We start from the raw sequence: 22,739 nt of genomic DNA, 5'->3' as shown, positions 1-22,739 counted from the left end.
CCTCAGTGATCGGCCCACCTTTGACCAAGCGACGATGTCATGTGATGACGATGTTATGTGACATCATGATGACGTCATATTGATGTCACGATGACATCACAAATTTTGTCGATGCGCGCACTTGAAGCGAGCGAACGAGAAGGCCAGCAGGTAAACAAAGGATGCGCGGGCGCAGTGCGCGCTCTAGAGCTTCACAAGCAGCCGTGAGAAGGCGCCTCGGTGCTGTCTGCCACGCGCTCCCGTGGTCCGTAATATTTTGACCGTCACTGTACTTTGAGTTACTTACTTTTCTGGGCACAAGTTAGCCCAGTAAAGAGCATCATTCCCACCAGTGTGACAGCTGCCTTCTTCACCGTCACTACCACGTGACAGTAGTGTTCACCCTTATATACCAGGTATTGACAGAATGCCCTGGTCACGTGAAGAAATGCTCTGGGCACTAGAACTGGGGTTTGGAGCCGGTACGGCAGGCATTTACCAACTCACAAATGGCAGCTTAACTGTATCAGTGAAAAGGCAAATACAGTTGCATTTTACTGGTATTGACGCTGCATAAACCTTGACGTTAACGAAGAAGAATGAAAAGAAGTCAAGGACTGCGCAGTGAGCAATTGAAGGAAAGGTATTAAATGCATAACATACACAGAGAAATGGTGGTGTGGATTTGAGAGCAATTGGATGGAACACATATCATAGTTGATATTATGCAAAAAAAGGCGGATGGCAGAGGAATGACAGAGTTTTAACTATGTTAATCAGATCGTAGAGGGAAATGTGTTTGCGCGGCTGTTCGCACTTCACCACTGCTGCGAGCTTTGAAGTGACTTTTCTGCCGGAACAGTTGCCGGTGTAGAATAAAACGTTTTCGGCACATCTAACCTATCCTTTGCCCATCATGACACACTGCCTTTTTTTTTTCTAGGCTTCCCACGTTTATGAATCAGCTGCAAAAGCTTCTCGAAGCCGTGAAGAGGACGTTTGGGAACCTCTCGTTTGCGGAGAGGACAGTCATCGCCGCATACGTCGTCCCCGAAGTGAGTCGCACGCTTTCCCTTGTGCTTGCCATAGCAGGTTAGGCTTGGTGCTTCGTCCGGTTCGCGAAGCATCGTTTGTCTGAAGCCTCTCGCGCGTAGTGTGTGTCTTTGAGACGTGTGATCGCGCACTAACTTGGAGGACGGTTGAGCTTTGCTTTCAAGAGTAGAACGCGATAGTGTAATCGAACCATGTTCGTATTGCCTCCCAAGTCGCCAGCCTGGCTTCACTTCTCGGTCAACACCTAAACCGTGCTGTAAGAAAAGCCAAAGTGCAGACGCACGCCAACTCCTATATTCATGCATGCATTGTGACGGAACACGAAAGGCGTGCCCGTGGGTCCTTTGCGCTATCTTACGGGATTTCTGTCAAGCCACTGAAGAAGCTCCGAGATGTGCGTACCACCAACGCTAAATGGTGTATATAAATAGTTCACAGTTAGTAAGCTAGAGGATGTATGTGTGGTGGCTGAGCGGCTAAACGCATCGCGCCACGCAGCGAGGGGTCGCAGGTTCTAATCCCCGGTTCCACTCGAACCGAAGGGTTTTTATTATTCCTTTATTTGCGTCTACCGCGAATTTCTGCTCACAACCAAAGACGCCAACGCCACTGACACCGGAATTTCTAAGAAATGAGCTCTTTAATGCTATCACGTTAAAATTTGTAGAAAACTCAAAGCTGTATTCGGAGCATGGGTTACACGTGAATTTTGGTGCTCGAGTTGGCTTCACAGCTCTGCTGCACAGTAGTGTGAGGAAGATGGTTTCACGGCAATACGTGGAGATCTTTCTTTTTATTGCAATTTTTCTGTGGTTTGTTGTTGGGGGTGCGGATTATACAGGGTGTTTCTGCTAACTTGCACCAAATATTGATAGAACAAACGTATGTGCTACGCGTGTTGAATTAGCCCAGTTTTGTTCTGAGTCATATACAGCACGCCATGATATTTTTTTCAATTCGTCAAGCTGGGTAATTAACAAAGATTGCTTAATTAACTTTCAAAATAGTAACTCCGGCAAGAAATCTTCAGTACAAAAGTTGTAGCACTTGTTCAGTAACCTCGGATTATTTCATCTATGCTAACATAACTGCCCTTTTTAATTATTTTCAGCCTTTCCTTAATGTGGGCAAAATTTTAAAAGCCTACTCAGCGCAAATTAGCTGAAACACCCTGTATGCAGGGGCAGGCTACACATGAAGAAATAGGGTATATATAGTTTTTTTTAAAAGTAACACTAAAGAGAAAAATGATCTTTCTCATCTCAGTAAATTACTCGTTCACAATCCCAAAATCACCACTCTTGCCACGAGAAGACGCTTAGTGAGCGAGAAAATGTGCAGAAAGAAAATGTGGGTGGTGGCACCACCTTAAAACTTCCCACGCCAAACGTCGTGACATCATAGATTTTGACGGCATCTACTAGGTCCTATGTAGTTCCTAATCAGTAAACACGAAGTGCACTGTACTCTGAGGGAGCCGTAGACTTAACAAGTTTCAGGAAATTTCGTGAAGCAAGTGTCGCCAAAACACAAAAAGTACGCTTTGAAATCCGTGACATCACGTGCGGCGATTTCGGCGCGATATTTAAAAAGTGAAACAACCTTGACCGAGATTTTATCCTCCATTAATAAACCGATAGTGGTGAAATTAATGACATAAGAGCTCTCAGAGTACAATTAATCAATCTGAACCGATTCATCATTTCACTCTAGTGTCCCTTTAAAGGGATACTGAACAAAAATTTGAAAAAGCTACGAAAACACTTACATTCGACTCGGACGACACGACTGTTCCTGTACGCAGCGTTTATTTCACGTAATTTCGAGCAGTTGGCCGTATTTTTAGTGGATTGTGAGAGCGCGGCGGCTGCATGCCACTGCGCTTGTCGGCGGACGTGACGTCGAGTGCTCCTGCAAGAGGGGGGCAACCGGCACGCTCTCTCCTGCCCTGCCACTTCCCTTTCTCCACCTCTCCTCTCAAGAACCGAGGGTGGCTGGTGTGGCGCTGAGCCTTGTCCTCTTTTCCCCACATAGGAAACAAACTAGCGCTTATTTTTTATTCCCCTACCCCCATCCCTGTGCCGACCTGTTGAGGTGTCAACGGTTACGGGTCGGTGCTTTTATCTTCATTTCCCCTAACATAACCACTTGTATTCCTCAAAAACCGCTACAACTACCGAGCGTGTCGCGAGAGCGCAAAGATGCAAGGTGCGAGTGACAGTGGTTCCACGAGCGCCTCCAAAACGGATGCGCCAAATACAACCATATGCGCGTGACCGTTCTGCTGTGTCAAGCGACAGCAAGGACGACGAGCCAGACGAGCCGCCGTAGCCCAACGTGGGTCGGCAGCCGCGACCAGCAATTTACACAGTAACTCATAGTCACTATCCTCGAAGTGTTCGGAGCACAAAAAGTCACGCTTTGAAGGCACCCACGTTGGCTGCGATGGGCGCGCAGCGCGAATCCATATCCTTCGAAGCTTCGGCTCTGTTGGAAAGGTATGACAGGGCACACCCTAGCGCAGAACAGCGTTGAGGCATTCTGCGTTGTGTGAGGTGCTTCACCGTTCACATTACGTAGCAGCACACAACGCAGACGGCAAATTCGTAGACGTGGGCGCAAGCTCCGCATGAGAAAACAACTATACGGCCGAGAGCGCGGCAATGGCGTCGTTGGCTGCCGGTTGAGAACACGCACGGACAACACCTTCCCGACCGTGAAAACACGTTTTGAGAGAGACCCGCGGCAGCGGGTGGCGGCTTGCGATGTCGATTGGTAAGCGATTTTGCTGCGAGCACGGTTGGCGAGTCACTATCCGCGGAGTTTCGCGTCACTTCCTCTCTAGTTCGCGGCGCGGCCGCTAGACGCGCCAATTCGCGAAAAATGCATTAAATTCATTATTTTCTGCTAGTCTCTGGCTGAAATGAAGGTTGTTTCAACAAATTTCAGCACCCAATCTTTCAATTGAGTCATTTATCTCGGCGGCGAAAATTTTGTTCAGTATCCCTTTAAGTTTGAAGTGGACCGGTCATTTGCGCATCGCAGATCGAGTCTTCCCTGGAGTCGCTGTTCCAGCTCATTGCTGAAGCCAAGCGAGCGCTGGACCTTATCATCAGCCGAATGACCAACGACAAGATGACCACAGAACCGTACGTCGCCGACTTGCCCGTCGGCGAGCTGCTCAACCGGAACCTCAGAAACGTGAGTGTCCCTGAATCTAAGAACGTGCACAAGTGGTGCTGTGAGTTTCTAAAGAGAAAAAGTTATTTAAAAAGTAGCGTACTTGAAGATATATGCTCACTCTTGTATTCTACTATTGTCATGTGGTTCAGGAACTCGTGTTTAATTGGGAGCCTAAGAGATCAGCTTGTAATCGCGACGAAACGAGTGCGTTCGTGACCCTAGCGTCAAATGTGAGCATGTAGATCTGAAACTAACTAAGCGCGTACAAGTGGTGCTGCGAGTTTCTAAAGCGAAAAAAATTATTTAAATAGTATAATATTTGAAAATATGTGCTCATTCTTGTGTTCTAGTGTTGACCTGTGTTTCGAGGATCAGTTTTTGAATCGGGAGCCGAGGAGATCGGCTTGTAATTGCGATGAAACGAGTGCATTCAAGACCCCAGCATCATTGTTGAGATGCCGAGGAAAAGGTCTTAAAGTAGACTTTTTGGAAAAGTGCTCACATGAAGGCATGCTAGCTGATACCTCCCGTGAGAGCTCTTGTTAAAGGGGCATTAATAGCAAATGTTAGGTCAATGTGGATAGTTGAAATAGCATTCCGGAAACTTTGTAGTGCTTTTTCATGCCAAAGAAATCTTTAGTTTGCAAGAAAATCACATTTTAGTGGTCCGCACACCTTTAGCGCAATTTGAAATTATGAATTCCTAGAATGGCCTTCTGACATCGCATTCGCCATGCCCGCTGTTTACCGCCCCACAGCCGATGCTACGGCACAGCCGAGCACAGCTCAGTGAAAACGGAATTTGCATCATTCTCAAGGGTACTGTCACGAAGTCCCTTTTTCCGTAAGTCAGACTGATATGCACCAGCTGCATTTTATTTGGTATTGTAATGCGCTGAAATATTCTTTATCATGGGTAGTTTGAGTACCTGTGATTAGTTGTACTGGAAACCTACTACGTCGTAGGGCTTTTGTTCTAGAATGTCCCACAGGCAGTGCAAATTGTGTCCGACACTTACCTTAATTTCTCGATTACTAAATGCTGCTGAGTAGACTGTCAATTTAGGCGTTCTCGAAAATTGACATAAATTGTTATTTGCTTTCAGTTTCCCTTTAAGTAGCACTGCAAATGTTGCCGCTGAAAAAGATAACGATGAAAGAAATGTACGTAGCCCTCATAATGTCACTTGCATCCATGAGATGAAGCCCCATAAGTGTTGCGATTGTCTTCCCAAGTAACGACCGACACACTCCTGAATGAAAAATGTTTCTTTATTCCATTTTGACAATGTTCCTTTACTGTCTTTGCTCGCTAATTTTTCTTTTGTCTTTTTTTTTCCCCCATGCAGTCCCTAAACGTACGAGAGTTGGTGAAGTTGCGGAGTTTCTACGAAAAGGTTTTCATGACCTTCATCACTCTCATGCGGAAGAAGTGAGTGTTGCCGATGAGTTTTCCGCGTTGCTCGTTAGTGCGATGCCTGCTTTGGAAGAATTGTTGGGGCAGTATCCTCGAGCTATTGATTACCCTCAGTGATGCGATTGCGTTGATCAGATTTCGAGCGACTCGGCCCTTGACATACCACGTGCAAGGGACTGCGTCGTTCATACTGTGCCGGGCGGGTCGTTGGCAGTAAGCTTCGACGCGTCCCTTGCCAAGTCACGTGAAGTCTCACTACCACCTCCCCTAAGGTAATTGCTCGAAAATATGGCCCTTGAAGGGGTCCTGAACCACTATTCCAAGTAATCATGGATTTACCTCAGTATCAGACTTTATTGCCTCACTAATCGATTGCCGCAAAAATTTTTCGAATCCATCAAGAGCGAGCGGAGTTACAGAGATTTGTCGCACGCCTTAAGCGCTTTCTCTCTTCTCTCGTCCCGATGAGCGTGGTGGAAGCTACACAGTGGGGGACGACATGGGGGAAAGAAGCTACGTCATGTGTGCTTCATGACCTTGAGCGCGCATCATAAAACTCGCGCGTTCTCCACCGATGTGATTGAGGTGCGTGCTAGTGTTACTACTACGTAATTTTAGCGCACTGTAGAGTGCGGCGCATGGAACGTGGCGGCGCCCCGTGGCAAGAAATGCATCTAATCCAAACATCTGATCCGGCTCTCCCAAGCTGCCACCGCTGTGGCCCAGCAACTTCTTAACCTAGTCCTTCATTCATTTATTCATTCATTCACTCCCTCCTTCTTTTCCTTTTCAGGGAAAGCTTCTGTGACATGGGAGGCGGCAGCAAGATTCGATCTGTGGCGAAGAACTTGGAACAGTTCATCGATGAGGTGGGAGTCTTAATTCATGATCCTTATGAACTCGCCTAGTAAGCCATACCTCCCCCCTTCCCATCATCCCTCTGTAAAATACTCTTTAGGATCAAGTATAAAAGTTTCTCTGCCCCCTGCATTAGTTGATCTCTGTGATCCCCTGGTAGCAAACATGTTTAGTTGCAATTTTGTTCGATTGTCTGAAAAAAACAAGGAAACTGTACCATAAAACTGTCAGGCCAACATTCATAGCTATCAGATGACCAATATCATGTACACTTGGCGGTGTGGCTGACTTGCTTACTTTGTTTAATATGTACGTAATGTGGTCTACAGGAATACCTGTAAGATACTGTAGATACTGTATATGTAGGATACTTAATGGGATACCCACTGTAGATACCTGCTCTGTAGGATACCTACAGGATACTTGAAGCTGTTTGGACAACAGTCAAAGCTACTGCGGTTCAACAAGCACACGGACTTGGCAGCATGGCTGATGTACTTACTCTATTTGTTATGTACGGACATAATGTGGTCTACGGATATACCAATTATGTTTGTACAAGTCAAGTAGTAATCAGAAATCCAAGGTGTGTGTGGGGGGGGGGGCTTTACTTCAAAGTGATGACAAACGAGGCCGATGATGGTGAATACGTAGACGGTTCATGACTACTAAAATGTATTGCATGTCTGGATGACTCGCAGATTCCCATGCTGCTGCTTCGGATCGAGGAACTGCGGTCGGCGGTGCTCGAGAAGCAGAGCTGCAAGGAGTGGAAGTTCCTGTTCAAGTTGGGAACATCCAAAGTGGTGAGCTTTGGATGTTCACTTCCTGTTTCTGCACAGCAGAACTCCATCCATATGTCTTGAGAGAACGTGAAGGCATCAAAAAATGTAAAAAAAAAACAAACGTACGATCCAGTTGCGTGCAAAGTTGGGCTAGTCGGTTGATCTTCGTGCTAAAAGCAGCGCAAAAACACGGCGACACGAGACAAAGAATGATGCACGACAGGGGCTGAAAAGTGTACAGATAATACGTTTCAAAGTCACAGAAGATGTCGCAGCTTCATCCGCAAGGTGAAGCACTGGTAAGGGTACAATAAAGCCTCGTTAATTCTGATTTCATGAGACTGGAAAATAAGATGTCCGAATTAGCCGAAATGCCGAATTATTTTGCAGAAAATTATTTTGTAGAAATGTAGAAAATTTTGTAGATAAGTGAACAAGGACTCTAGGAAAATAACACAGCACAAATGCTTGCTAGCATTAACTTTTTTTTTTTCACTGTTATGTTCGCTGTTGTCGTGGCACACGCTGGAAAAAAAAAATAGAATTGCGATCTCTCTTACCCAGAGCTTCATTTGTTAAACAACTAAGTTTTGTGAGGCCGTGGCAACCCTGAAACACATGTTATGAGAGTGGGAAGGAGGTGGGGATTCCAGACTGGAACACAGCCTCGAACCGAACGCGCTGGGAGACTACGCTGCTCAGCTTTGCCCACGAGGACCAACTCAGGGCCATCCATTGGGCCGAGGAAGCCGCCAGCTCTCAAGGGCACATGGCCGACGCCTAGGCGGGGATATTTTCCCAAATGGCCGAATAACTCGCTGGACTTTTTAATAAAGCCGTTCTTTTGTGTTTTGCAGGCGTGGGTACTGAACAAACTGGTGAGCCACCGCGAGACGCTTCACCTGGTGATGACGCGCCTCTGCGACCTGGTGGCGCGTGACCAGTTCACCGCAGCGCTCGTCGAGCTGGGAATCGTCGTCCCGACAGGCGAGGCGCACCAGAACGGCGTCGCCGGAGACGAAGACGACGACGACATCAATGCCTCGCCCGCCGGCACGACGGCGGAAGAGGGGGGCGTTCCCTGCGGCGGAAGCGCCGCTGGACTTGCCGTAGCCTCCGCCGAGCCTGAACAACCGCACAGCGAACCAATAGAGTCCTTGTGCCAGCCGCCGCCGGCCAGGGACAGCCGGCTGGCCAGGGACAGCTTGCGTCTCTTCCTGGACGGCAAGGACACAGACATGTCCTTCGAGATAGTTGCGGCACCGGGTAAGACTGTCTTCAGTGAAACCTCAATATAGTGAATGAGAATACGGTAAACTCTCAGTAAATGATAATCTCGTAAACTGAACTGCACCTTAATTCAAATGGAACAACTCCTAATACGATTGGTTTCGTACTTGAATTCTGTACCCCTATTCCTCTCTCAGTAAACAAAGCTCCTGTTAAATGGAATGTATATTCCTGGTCGCTTCAGGTTCCGTTTAAAGAGAGTGTACTTATAGCAAATTATTGCTTATTACAATGTAAGAAGAGAATAGCCTTGTCATAGTTGCAGTGTTACAAATTTCTGCTTATAAGGAATATTTTTATGTGTAAAAGTCATTTTCGTGTGAGATTGGACTTCGTTATGAGGTTTGACTACGTTCGTAACCAAGAAAAGCAATATCACCAAAGTTGTTGTGCACCTAAATGGAAGCTGCTGGTGAAAAGCTTCGTTCATATAATTAGTATCCAAGCCAATGTAACTTGAATGCATTATCAGACGTTATGGAAAAGGTAGTGTGTGATTTGAAGTGCGTTGCACGTCTCTGCAGAGAAAAGCCAAGGCTTCTATGTAAACACCAGAATGTCATGAGTAGGCTTGTGCGAATATTCGAGCAGTTCGAATATTCGAACGAATATTACAGTATTCGAATTCACTTCGAAGCGAATTGAAATTATTCTAAATTTCGAAGTATTCGAAATGAACGAATAGACACATATAAACCGCATGTAACCCCCTGTAATGGTGGTTTCACTGCAGTGGAGGGGTGCTGTACCGTGAGTACACCTTTCCAGGGCAAATCTGCACTGCTGCGAAGCCCCACTTCAAGGTTAAATGAACACATTACCTTCACATCAATTCATTATTTCTTAAGTTCAAAAGCTTAACGTACCGGCTTATATGCTCTAAGTATAGTTAATTTTATAAACGTAACGCATTTTACAGGTTATCACTTGCATTATACTGAAAGTCAAACCCTGCTACTATTCAAAGTTGCTTCCACTTCACTTTGAACCAGAAAGAATGGCATTTGCACATGCCTTGTTTCAATTTTAAAAAATATTGTGCTGGTTAGTTGGGTTATGACAAATGTGCTCATTTTTCTTTATGTAATATATACTATTCTAATTTGATTTAAAATTATTCGACCAAATCACTATTTGCTTAGAATTTGCTTCGAACCTAAAATTTACTATTCGCGCAAGCCTAGTCATAAGACATCTTGGATTAATGCTTTCTTTAATAATGCATCATGCTGCTAATGTACGACACGCTTTTGCACATGAAATAACATTGTGCGAAATCTCCGCGTACAACGGAATTCTTGAAGATCCTCAAAAAAAAAAGAAAATTTGTGTATTCCTAGTGAGTGCACACCTGGTCAATATAAACTTTCCCTCCTGCTTGCTTGTTTTTTCTAAAAGGCTACGGTGGCGATACAAGTCCGGAGCCGGTCAACGACACCGTTTCGGGCATGCATTGGCAGATCGGAGCCCACCGCGTCGTCGTGGCGACCCGCTGCAATTGGTTCAAGAAGGCGCTTCTCAGCGGCATGCGGGAATCCATCGACCGGTCAGTGGCTGCACCTCTGGGAAAACGTTAAAAGGGACTGACAACTGGCCAGAACGCGTGATTAGATCCTTGTGGAAATGAAAAGACTGTGAATTATAGTGACAGATTTAAGCATGCTTTTCATGCTCCGAGTAGGATTTATATTCATAAATTACATCAAAATGTCACAAAAAGCCACTATGTCGCACAGCATAGCGAAAGAGCCTTGAAGCTAGATTATGGATTCATTCACTTTTTGTATGTGGTCTGATGCTTTCGTGCTCACCAGATTGAGAGCTCAAATTTAGAGTATGTATTGCATTATCCATCTCCCGATCTATGCTGTGCTGCTTACGAGGTAAAAGGAGTTGACTCTGAGAAACGGCGCTGCATTCTTCGCAACTTGTGGTACATGTCGAGATGGGGCACACGTATGCGGAGCGTACGGCATCTTCCGCGTTGCCACCCTGTGATTAGACACTCTGACCGGCCAGCTTTCCATTGCACTAAAGAAAAGAGGCACCATTAAAATTGGTTGATGGTCCTTCTAACGCGCGTCAGTTGCTGCTCGCTGAAGCAGCAGTTCTTTCTGAGCATGTGGGGATGACTGTGCTGTCGCACAGTCATCCCCACATGCTCGTGTACACGCAAGCAGTCAGTTTGAATGTGTGTGATTATGAAAGCATAGTGATTTCCGGAGAGTGCCTGGATGTAAGTGGGAACATTAATTCTTTGCAAATTAAGGTGGTAGCAGGTGAGAGCATTGGTGACGTGCAGGTAGATGTAAAGAAAGACAAGCACGAACGCGACATGAGTGCTGGCTAGCATGTGCAAGCGCAAGACAGAAAGCAAGCACCAGTGAATGTGAGCAGATATGAACGTAAGTGAACATGTACAGGAGAACCTCATTCATTCGTTTCTGAAAAATACACAGGAAAAACGTACTATCTAGGAAAATGTACAATCCAAATGCTCTCCAACATCGCGCAGTTTCGCTTTACAACGATATCGCGAACATTGGCACTGGGAAATCGTACAAAACGGGGCTGCATCAATGAGGTTTCACTCTAGTTTGGAGGAGCATTGCTGAACGAGTGTCAACTTGTTGTATCAGTCTATGGCACATTTGGATGCACTCACACTCTCAGGTACACGTGGACATATGTGCTTGCAACACATATCACGCACATACCTTCACATATATCCACACATAACTGCCTATTGCGTGCATGACATATTGTCTTTCTGCGTGTTCACTTTGGAACTATTGTCACAAAAATTTCATTACACACAAGCCCAGCTAGCCAGATTTTACAGTGAAACTGTCTAGTGCTAGGATCAAAGAGTGCTCATGTAGACAAGATTTAGGGTCACAGTGCGTCTGACAGAACTGCCGTGTTGTGTACGTGCACGCAGATGCACACAATGGCAGACGCCTTGAATATAGTGTCCGAGTTCATTGTTTCTATTAAAACTTATTATTTCTGCAGTTTCACATGCTTGTCTATCATCATGTTTGCACGTCGCCTTAAGAAGAGGCAGCACCCACGTCAACAACTTAGACCCGATATAGCTTTCACCTGGCAAAGGGTGTCGCCACCCTGCTCCCGGGGGAGGCGGCACTGACTTCGAGGCACCCTAATTGATAATTGAGACAGACACGTTGCGCCATCTCATGGGGTCAGATGACATGCCGGGTTGGCAGCGTTTTCAAACGTAGGATTGTACAAAGCATGCTTTATACAGCACTTCTCACAGGACCTTAGGTTTTGCTTCTTCATTACATGACCTACAGCTCACACTGGTAGCCACGTGAAACGTGCGCACTAATTTGCACGCTGCGATTGGCGCAGCTGTCTTTAATAAGGCGAGTGTACCGAAATTAAACTGACGCAACCCTGAACTTTCACTGTGTGTCTCTTCAGTTTCAAAATGCAGGCAAACATGTCCCATTACAGTTCCAAAAGGGACAGACCCAACAGCTTCGCTGGTCTTCCCTCTTCACGAAGGGGTGGAAGGGCTCCAAGTGTTTTGGACATTACTGACAGTTAGATGTGTACCATTAGTACCTCCCTCCGTCGCCATCCACCCCCGTCTTATTTCGATGCAGGAAAATAACGGTGCACGACACGCACCCAGAAGTGTTTCAGCTCTTCCTCGAGTACCTGTACCGCGGCTGCCTCGACTCGCGGCAACTCACCACCGAGCAGCTGGTCGAACTGATGCAGCTCGGCGACCGGTACGAGGTGAGTCGGCGATGGCTCGCAGCGAGCCACACCTCTGCTGCGGTGGCGTAGTAGTGCTCATTGGATATGCCTAAGCGTCGTGAAGCATGAAGGTCTTGGGATGAGGTGCCACTCGGCTGCTTCCCTGATGTAAACACCCTGCGCAAAGTCCTTTGTTGAGGGCGTGTAGCAGATGCTATCATCTGACTGAGTACACCTACGGCTAGAAAACCTGTTTGACTCATGCATGTTATAGGCAGTCTCTTAAGCATAGGTCGGCAAAAATAGTGGAGCTCGTCAGACTCAGTCGAGAAATATATTTTGCGCTTAGGGCTCACTCGGACTTGTTCTCACAAAAGCTTTCCTCAAACGAACTTACTCGGACTCAGACTCACTAAAATTTTTCTCAACTCGACTTTCTCAGACTCTGACTCACGGCTCAGTATGAGTCTGAGGGAAACAACACGACTCATGAGTGAGTTTGTTGACCTGCACTCCTAAGTGTAGTACTCACGGATTCAAAACGCGACATCAAATTTTTTTAGTAAAGCGACGGGTATGCGCTATTTGCTTGAGATAACACATCTTGTTGCGATGAATCTTGTCTCTAAAGAATGTTGGCTCTAATCTTCGCATTTGTGTCGAAATTACAGTGATACGACCGAACTGAAGACGGTGGAACAAAAGTATGTGCATTACTTAGCCTTAAATTGTCCCATTTCAATCTATGAGTACTCTACAATGCAGTAGCCTGAGTTCCTCTCCTCCAAGGTGGATGCATTGTTCAGGTTTTGCTGTGCCTACCCAGCGTTATCATGTGTATACGTGTGCACGTGTGCAGTACCATCAGTTGGCACCTACCATTGGCAATGGCTCATAGCCAAGTAGGCCAATCATAGCCAGTTGGGAATGGCTTGTAGCCAGCTGTGGCAAAGCATTAGAGTATTTTGGTTGAGGAATTGCTTGGCCACTTCCTTGCTCTAAAATTCCATGCAAAGTCCTTCAATCACATCTGCAGCAGGTGTTATCTCACTATACTCAATTACAACATGAGAAAAAATTTAACCTCCGCCCACGGAATCGTGGTGCCCTTTCTCTTCACCAGTGAAAGACAGTTGCGCTAACTTGTTTCCACTCGGAAATGCAAGTACTTTTCCTCGGCTAATGTAAATACTACACATACAAAGAGTTAAGCATTCATCGTTACCATCTGAAACATTTGCTTTGGCTGAGCTTTGATGTCAGAATTCCTGACGAAATTTACCAGGACGTTCAAGTTTCCAACCTAAAACCAGCGACAACAAAACGTGTGTCTGTATGGCACAGTCAACTATCTGAAACATTCGAGAAGTGCTTGACATCGTGGAAAAATGAGTAAGCGCTATTGGATGGGTACTTATGCAAATTCTCTCTGTAGGAGGGCATTGATGGCTGTGGGGGGAGCTGACATTGTTGTTTAGGTTTGTAAACCCAGTATAGGTACTGCTGTGCAAGTCATTGCGTGCCGTAGAACGAGTCCCTTGAGGGTACTACGCATGGGCGCTGGCTCAATCGCCTTTCCTCCAAGGCACGTTCATTGTGCAGGTTGCACAGGAACAGTCTGTACAACAGCTGTTCTGATTGGTCCTTGTTGCTGTATCATCTTCAGACCCTGTCCCTGTTGCTCCCTCAACACCCTCACCTCAGCATGAAGTGGCAGGCTGGAGTGCCACACAGGACACCCTCTCTACCGTCCTTTCATTAGTGTTCCTCTCTCTCCGCAAAGTCAATAACTCTGCCACAGTTCCTGTGCTGTTCTGTGAATAGTTTAAAAGCCGCTTTAAATACAACTCGTGGTAGCTCAGAAGCAAAAAATGTTCCCCTGCTGATGTGAGGTCACAGATTCGATTCCCAACTCGCCACGGTGTTCCAGTGGTCACACTGCTTGACGGCTGACCCAAAGGTCACAGGATCGAATCCTGACCGCCGCGACCACACTTCGATGGAGGTTAAATGCTTGGGCCCGCGTGCTTAGTTTTAGGCGCACGCTAAAGAACCCCAGGTGGTCCTAATTTCTGGAGCCCTCCACTGTGGCATCTCTCATAATCTATCATGGTTTTGGGACATAAAACCCCAACAACTGTATTGTTGAGTTCGCTTGCCAACCACTGTTTAGTTGGTAAATGCTGGTTGACCTCCCTGCCTTTCCTTCACTTTACTCTCTAACTTTTTTAATTTCATTTTTATTTATTTTACCCCGCAAGGCCACAGGCCATTACAGATGGGGGGGGACAAAAACGTACATACATGATTGAGCAAAACACAGTGGTGTAATAGCAAAATACAGTGTGTAATACTAACAGTAAAGTAGAACAAGTTTTATGTAAACGGTGTTGGTTAGTGCTTCACGAAAACGTTGATTGTCGGTTATTGATGCGATTGTTTGGGTGCTGTGATTTAAACTGCCCCCCCCCCCCCACCACACACACACACACACACACACACCTGAAAACTTCAACTCATGTAATGTTTAAGGGGAGACGTGGGTCTTGAAAAGTGTTTTTAATTTGGGTGAACAGAATGAAATTTAATACACTTATCAGTTTTTTCTGCAGATTCCAAATCTGTGAGTAGATTTTTCATAGGCATTAGACCAAAAGATATGCTGTTTCTACAACGTTTTCTAGCACATTTCTTACGGGGATTTTTGGCAACTTCTTTTCGTCAAACACAAAAGCAAAGTATGTGGCAAGAATGCCAGAAAGCTGATCTAGCCGATGCGCTATTTATTTTCTTATAATATTGTTACCAAATGATAACTCTCAATAATCATAAAGTGTATGAAGCAAAAATTTTTCACTCATACTTGCGTGCATTTTTTTGCATTCGATGTTTGATGAAAACAATAAAATTAGCATCATCGGCTAGACGAGCTCTCTGGCAGTCTTGTCACATACTTTGTCCTTGTGTTTGACAAAGCTAAATTGCCAAAAGTACCGTAAGAAATATGCTGTCAGAAATCTCATATCTTTTGTTCTAATGCAGATAATAAAAATCTACTGAAGATTTGGAATCTGCAGAAAAATCTGAATAAGTGTACTAACTTTCATTCAGCTAACCTAAGTAATAAAAAACTTTTTTGAAGACCACGTCTCCCCTTAAAGCATGACCTTCTGTACTTCTGACCTGCTCAGATAGCAGGATCCTATGGGGGCGCGTGTCCCGCTCTCGTTCAACCACTCGAGTTGGTGCCGCTTCCTATAACCTGTTCATCTGCTACTCTGCTACTTACGATGCTGGAGTAAGAACGCCTGTATTCTGTGACGAATTGCCGGCATTATGTGATTGTTTCTGCAAACTTAGACGGAGGGTCAAGTAAGCTATTCAGTGCGGTTAAGTATTTACTGCACATTGGTTGGCTAAGTAAGAAGTGGTAGACTTGCATACTGTTGGACGGCGTGTGTCCTTTTAAATGCAAAAAAAATTCTAATTCACTTTCCGTATTTATTTCCAAAGTATTTTGCATTTATGCGTAATAATACACGATATGAGCGCTCTGCGCTGGCGAAACACTCATCACGAGCGTTAAAGCTGATGTCAGCGAACAGGTGCTGACTAGTGCCACACGTTTGTAGGCTACGTCTCTAGCGGCAGGATGTATGAACTAGAACGTGGGCGCTGGAGAGGGAACATCTGGGCAGGTCAGGGTACGGTAGGTCGTGGTTTAAAGAACTTCACTGATGCTGCTAATGCATCACCCTTCAATTAAAACTGCAACTTTTTGTCTCTCTACTCGTCTGCAATCTTGCCGTCTTGTAATTCGACAGGTCGACTTGCTGAAGCAGATCGCTGAAGACGCTCTTCGTGATCATTTGGACGAAGACTCGGCCCTGTTCCTTCTCAATTTGGCCCGACCAGCTCAATGCCAGAAATCTGAGGGTAAGTGTGGCAAGGCACATCAGTGTTTACGGGCACAGCAAACATTTGTGGACGCGTCAGTGTTTACGGACACAGCTACATTTGCAGTTAACAGGAATCTAGTGCAAGTTGGTTGGTTCATGATTTTGAGCAATTTTTTCCAGCACGAGACAGATGAAGACGAAGACAGAGAAACAATAAGACACAAAAATAAGTGCTGACCGTTTGTTCAAGTTTATTGTCTCTTGGTTTCATCATCGTTTGTTTCGCGCTGGGAAAAACTTGCCACATTTGCAGACATGTGAGTATTTACGGACACAATGACATTAAGACATGTCAGCATTATAGGGGGCACTGGCTGCGGCCAGGCCACACGGCCATGGACACAGTGACATTTACGGGCAAAAATGCGAAAAATGCCCACACACTTATACCCATGCCACACGGGCACAGAAAATGACATTTACCTCCTAATGCCTTCACATTTAATGCCATTCGCGCGGTGCCACACGGACGAACGAAATGGCATTCGCCCAAATGACATTCGTCACCTAATGCCATCGCCAGAACTCATTCGACTGAGAAATGCATACTCTCGACAGCACAGCTGACGAAGTGCGGTATAGCTAAATTGGTATAAAACGACATCCTATGAGCTGAAAATAAAGTTTTCACGTCTTTATTTACACTAATAACTTAAACAAGTGCTTCAAGCGCTGTATTTTGGTTGCAATGGTCGCCATTTTCTTTTTACGCTGTGGATCTGACTAGCGTTGGCTTAGGTTGCTACAGTCGGCTACAACGTCGTGAAACAAAGCAACGAAGCAAAGCTTACGGCAGCGTAATATGCTTATTTCTGCATTTAATTATTCTAGGAGGTATATGAAGCTTGTAAATACATGTTTATTTTTTTATTACTATTCAACAATTGCTCACTACAGAAGATGATGCGATCGACATCATCAAGTCAAGTGTCATTAAGTTTGGATGTGTAGCAGCTCCGCCGAAAAAAATGTCATTCCGGAACTGAATGCCTTCACTACCGAATGTCATTTTCTGTGCCCGTGTGGCACGGGTATTACACTTAGGTGTGCGTTACAGAGCTCCAGGTGGCACAAAAAATTAGCTCATAGCCTTTCACTGTGGCGAGCGTCACAATCATATCTTGGTTTTGGCATCTAAAACTGGAACAACTAATTTTTAAATGCCCAAGAAAACTACTGTCTCCAGCCAAGCAATCAATACTTTGAGCGGAATGTCCCTGCTAGACCACAATGAATACAGGAATACAGTAATTTGGCTAGTTGGTTCTCTGCAGTAAATTGAAACCATAGCACTGAGTAGAAGGGACATTGTCTATCCAGAAAATTCTGGTTTGGGCTTGCGGCAATCTTTCTTGTGTTTCATGTTGTCAGCATAAGTAGGCTTTCAGATATAAAATCAGTCGATAGTTGGCGCGCGTCCCACCGTCTTTCTCGTCCCCGTCATTCAGTGCTGGGGCCTCAATTACAGCATTGAGTAGTTGTGTCACTGTCACGTGTCCCGGTTATTGTTAGGAAACGTCTTTTGGTTGATGTGACAGTTCTTCAAGTGTGGATATTTATGTTTTTCTCTCAGAATTCGGCGCTCGAGTTTGTCGCCATCAACAAGGACGTCGTGAAAAGCGACGGCTACTCCGAGCTTCCGGACGACCTGCAGACCGAAATAATGGAGACCATTACGTGGTTTGAGCTCAGGTCTGGATCCTTTCCACTTGTCTCCAGTGGCACAGTTGAAGTTGAAACAGGATGAGAGTGAGAGGACCTAACGAATGCATTAATTAAGTTATGAAGTGCTGAATGATGCAGAGGCAATAATCGGCCCACGTTGCAGACGACGAGCTAGTGGCTCTTTGTGCTGTGCAATTAAAGCAAGAGCCGTAGTCCTTTGTTAGACGAAACCAACAGACAATGAAGCTAAGGGAAGTATAGGGGCCATTACTTGCACATTTAAACTGTAGTATAGTAATTGTGGTATACATGGAAAGGAATTAAAGCGGACAAAAAGACAACTTGCTGGATTTAGGGGACCGAACCTACAACCTTCAGATAATGCGTCCGATGCTCTACCAAATGACCTACAGCAACGGTCACTTTCCCATCCACTTTATTGGGTATTTATGTTTTGTGTAATTCTGGGAGCGTTAGCCAGTGCCGCTCACAGCCATGTCGTAGCATGTGATCTTATTACAAGCTGGAAGCTGACCAATGAACCCTCATATACTGCCATCACGTCTACCAGAACGAGGCCCTCGATGTGAATGAACGACAGAGGGGGGGCATTGATCGAGATCTTGTTTGTTTTATTAGACGCAACCTAATGAAACCAACAGGCAGTGAAGCTAAGGTAGGGAACATTACTTGTATGTTTTAACTGTAGCATAGTAATGATGGCATGAATGGAAAAGAACTAGGTGGTTTTGGAAAGACACAACGCCTCTGTGTATTCCGATTTTTGCGTGACTTTGAGCTCCCTTCAGATCGTCCGTGCAGATTAAATTAGTACCTTTTCAGACATATTACAGTTTCAGCTAAAATTGCTTTGATATAGTGCACATAAAAGGCATGAAGATGACGAAAAGGACAGTTTATCACACCTCCCCACCCCTTTCTTTTTCGGGTTCTCACGGTCGCCCATCTGTGTGCCGTGCTCTCCTTGAAGCAATTCATGCAAAGCCGAGTGAATGTGTGCCGTTTACGCAAAGGTAGGCCTTACCTAGCTTGATTCTTTGGTTATGCATGCGGTAGCCATCGTAAGAATTCAAACTTGCAGCTTGATTTTTCTCCCGAAATTTTTAACCCGCGTAATGAGCGCGCCCCCGAATCTCGGTAAACTTTTCGAGAAAAAAGGGTACGAGTATTATTCAAGTAAATGCGGCAGAATAGTTGTTGAAAGTTAGCGCTGTGTTGTGTCGAGTGTGCCTTTTCTGTTGTCCCGGTCTTTAGCTTACGCTACCATCAAGTAAAATTCAATACAATACCAATAAGCCCACATTGCCACCCTCATCGACTTTGTGAATCGTCTTTTTTTCTGTGCTCCAGGTTCTTTACACAAAGAATGCAATGCCTACTGGTATAGTATCCTTCCTCCCTCTCCCTCACTCCCATGTAGAAGTTCTCAGCGATCCGAAGATGTGATACCATTCGGGTGCCAGTTCGAGCCCGCCAGTCCCAGCTCGGCATCGTCCAGCCTACTCGACATTGACGAGTTTGCCTCGGCGCTGAGCATCTCTGGGAAGGAGACGGATGCAACGCAGGTCAGTTGTCGAGTGCGGCAGCGATCGTACGATAAACTCGGCATTGCATTCGAGAGAATCATAACATTTGACGTAACATTGCAGCATGTATCCGTGTGTTTTTCTGCTGCGTTAGATGAGTTGTTGCGACATCGTGTTAAAATGAAGAAAGTCTTAAATGCCTCATTAAACGCGAAAATTGACCGGCAGCGTTGGTGCACTGCGCCATCGTGTGGTAACATCATCGTGGCATCACAGATTGCCAAAATTTGTGATGTCATATGATGACGTCATCACATGAGATCAGCCCTGGGTCGAACGTAGGCCGATCACAGAGACAATGCAGAACCAGGTGAGATGCAGGAAGCTTGCACTGCCTCCGATCCTGGAGGCAGTGCAAAGTCACGTTAGGTGCAGAAAGCTTTCGGAGGGCAGCGGTGCAGGATCAGTACATCGACTAAAAAAGAAATGAAGAAGATGGCTTTCGCCTACCAGTCGTCTAGTCGTCTTAGGCCAATGCATAAGGGATACTGTGAATTTATTGTTCAGCGTGCCTGCGCCTTCATTTGCATTGTTAGCGTCATTCCCGCCTTACGATTAAGTGGGGAGGCAGCTCTTTAAAAACAAAAAGGTACCAAACGTTTCGTGTGCCTTATCCCGAGCAAGATTTTCCCTAAACTTGGAAAGGTACAACGTGAATCTGGATATCCGAATAATCTGGTGTGAGAACTGTATGCAGTAAAACAAGAATAGATGTGCTGAACCCATATGAAAAAAAAAAAAATTTATGGTATGTTGAACATTTATGAGTGAGTCCACATCAAACTGGGATTTCACTCACGAATGTTCAACGTAGCCTAAAGCTTGTTCAAGCAGGTTTAGAACATCCGTTGTTCATTAATAGAAACAGTTAACAGTCCATATTATAGGTGATATAGGTGATACACACCTGTATAGTACTTCGTAATCCTCTTCGTTTAGGAAAGGTTTTGCCCGGAAAGAGGCACATGAAATGTTTGATATCTTGAAAAGCTACATAATGTATCAAAAGAATAATTGCATATTTGAGACTAGCACACAAGTACACATAAACTCGGCAAGTTTCAACAAAATCAATGAAGAATTAAACGAAACATTTTAAAGAGCAGCATCTCCCTTGAGGCAAAACAAAGGTTTCTTGCCACTTACGCGAATGTGTTATCACTACAGCGCTGTGCACTTCTGAGTAGATCCCTGAGGCAGTGCGATTTCACGTGAGGTGCAGAAGACTTCACAGGGTTTTGGGGGGAGGAACAGTGCAATGAGACTGAGAACCTCAGAGAAATTTAAAGGGGCCATGACACCTAATTTGCGATCGTAATCCGTATTATGTGGGATAACCCTTCTGTGTTCACAAGCAAGCTGGCGAAATTTTATCGCGTTTGGTCGAGCACTTAATTTATAATTGAATATTTTTATAAAGACGCAAGCGGCTTGAGAGTCAGGCAACACTGACGCACCCGCGAGCAGTGACATAATCAGCAGCTTGCTGTGCGAGCGCCTGCATTCCGGGGAACGATATTGTTGCCTGGTCAACTGCACGTCCAGCCGAGCTATTTCAGTTTTCTTCAGCTTGGCATTGAAATTTAACTATTGCAGCGGCTTAAACTTTGGTAGAAGACGACGGCTCACTTGATGCAGCCCATGACGTCACACACGCCATGGCTATATGGCAGTCGCTGGTGGGCGGGGTTTATAGTCGGTGACTTCTGGGGTTTATTTTGTACCGAAATATTTTTTTACAGTGCATTATTCATGTGTGCATATGTAAAATAGACCCTCTACTTTTATTTTTTGCTGAAAACCGAAAATTGTAGGATGGCCATGCAGGCCCGTAGCCAGGGGGGTGGCCCTAGCCCCCCCCCCCTGAAATTTTGGTCAGGTAGGTGTTTTTACCAAAATTAAATAATGAAAATAGGCGTTTTTCTCAAATAGTCAAGGTTTTCAGCAAGTGCCCCCCCCCCCTTAAAAAATTCTTGCCTACGTGCCTGTGGCCGTGTCATGGCCCCGTTATGGGTGTCTCGTGAGAGCGTATGCTTTCATCTATGATTTCCTTAGCGTTTTGTAGTGGGACTATGACATTTATTGTTTGCTGAATAAATCCAGTGAAAGCAAAATTACTAGAAAGTTCTTTCACGCTCCACAGGCGGAGCAGGGAGCCGCGCACTCAAGCGCCTGGAGTTCGCTGGAGGAGCTCCCGCTGACGCAGGACTCTGCGCAGCTCGAGGTCTGCGTCGAGCAGCTGCGCGACGTCGTCGGCGAGGCGGTGCCTCGCGAGGCGCTCGTGCAGGTCAGCCTCGCAGCCGACTACGACGTCAACCGAGCCCTCAACTACTTCTTCGCCTGATGATGATGAAAAGGAAATGGGGCGAGGATGGGCCGTACAGCAGCACTTGAGGGAAGCGACTGAAAAAAAGTTGGAATAGCACGCCTTGTTGGGAGGCGCCGGTCAGTGATCGGCGCTCAAGGAAGTAGTTTTCGCTAGCTCGGATCGTGGCAATCGGCGGCATTTTTCTCTGATCCACGATAGAGGGGCATTGTAATGGCGAACTTACACTGTAACAACGGATCAACGCTATGTGCACCACATATAGCCCAGCAGTGGAGTCCTGTTGAAAAATGCATGCAGGGCGTTCTTGCGCTTCCGCAGTGCAGCATAGGCAGTGTGCTCACTTACGCTGAGCGTGACTAGGGCCGAGGTTGTTTTCGTTTTTCAATCTTTGTTGCGGCCATCGTGAATTTCAAAGAGGCGTGTTACTATTGTTATTGAAAGATCCAGTCCTTGCAGGTCGCTTCGCTCTTTGTTTTCGTGTTAGCACATTTTGTGGTATGTTGACGGTACCACTGGCGAAATGCAACAGCTTGTCAGAGGAGCCTGCCTATACATTTCGTTTCTAAAAGGCCAATGCCCCCCCCCCTCCCCTAATTGCAAGTCCTGAACGTTTTTCTACTCCTAACCACATGGCAGATTTCCAGTTGGAACCATTCAGCTCTTCCATTACTCCTCAAAGTGGTTATAACTTTCCATGGATACGTGCAATTGGTATTGCCTACAGTCTGGTATTGGTACCGCATCATCGTGGCATTGCCCAGTAGCACTCTCACTTGGTACCTCCTCAGCAAGAGCCACTACGGTAGATACTTTCGTTACGTCAACGCAGTATAATTCTCTGTTGATCTATGCAGCTGGTGTCACCCACGATTTAGCATTGGT

At 45.7% G+C, this 22,739-nt stretch overlaps 1 protein-coding gene across 1 annotated transcript in view; it reads left to right on the top strand.

Moving 5' to 3' along the window:
- Nucleotides 1–922: 922 nt before the first annotated feature.
- LOC119376490 (uncharacterized) overlaps nucleotides 923–22,739 on the top strand; it is a gene marked incomplete at its 5' end in the record, with an annotated part of 35,958 nt that continues 14,141 nt past the window's right edge. The window contains 13 exon segments of the mRNA XM_037646299.2: nucleotides 923–1,034; nucleotides 4,078–4,233; nucleotides 5,565–5,647; nucleotides 6,426–6,501; nucleotides 7,192–7,296; nucleotides 8,133–8,541; nucleotides 9,964–10,111; nucleotides 12,201–12,336; nucleotides 16,122–16,205; nucleotides 16,207–16,233; nucleotides 17,830–17,948; nucleotides 19,363–19,507; nucleotides 21,672–21,815. Coding sequence (XP_037502227.2) covers nucleotides 923–1,034; nucleotides 4,078–4,233; nucleotides 5,565–5,647; nucleotides 6,426–6,501; nucleotides 7,192–7,296; nucleotides 8,133–8,541; nucleotides 9,964–10,111; nucleotides 12,201–12,336; nucleotides 16,122–16,205; nucleotides 16,207–16,233; nucleotides 17,830–17,948; nucleotides 19,363–19,507; nucleotides 21,672–21,815 — 1,744 coding nt within the window.

Source organism: Rhipicephalus sanguineus, unplaced genomic scaffold, assembly GCF_013339695.2.
Source record: "Rhipicephalus sanguineus isolate Rsan-2018 unplaced genomic scaffold, BIME_Rsan_1.4 Seq1234, whole genome shotgun sequence".
NCBI lineage: Eukaryota > Metazoa > Arthropoda > Arachnida > Ixodida > Ixodidae > Rhipicephalus > Rhipicephalus sanguineus.
This window is presented reverse-complemented; position numbering and strand designations above follow the sequence as displayed.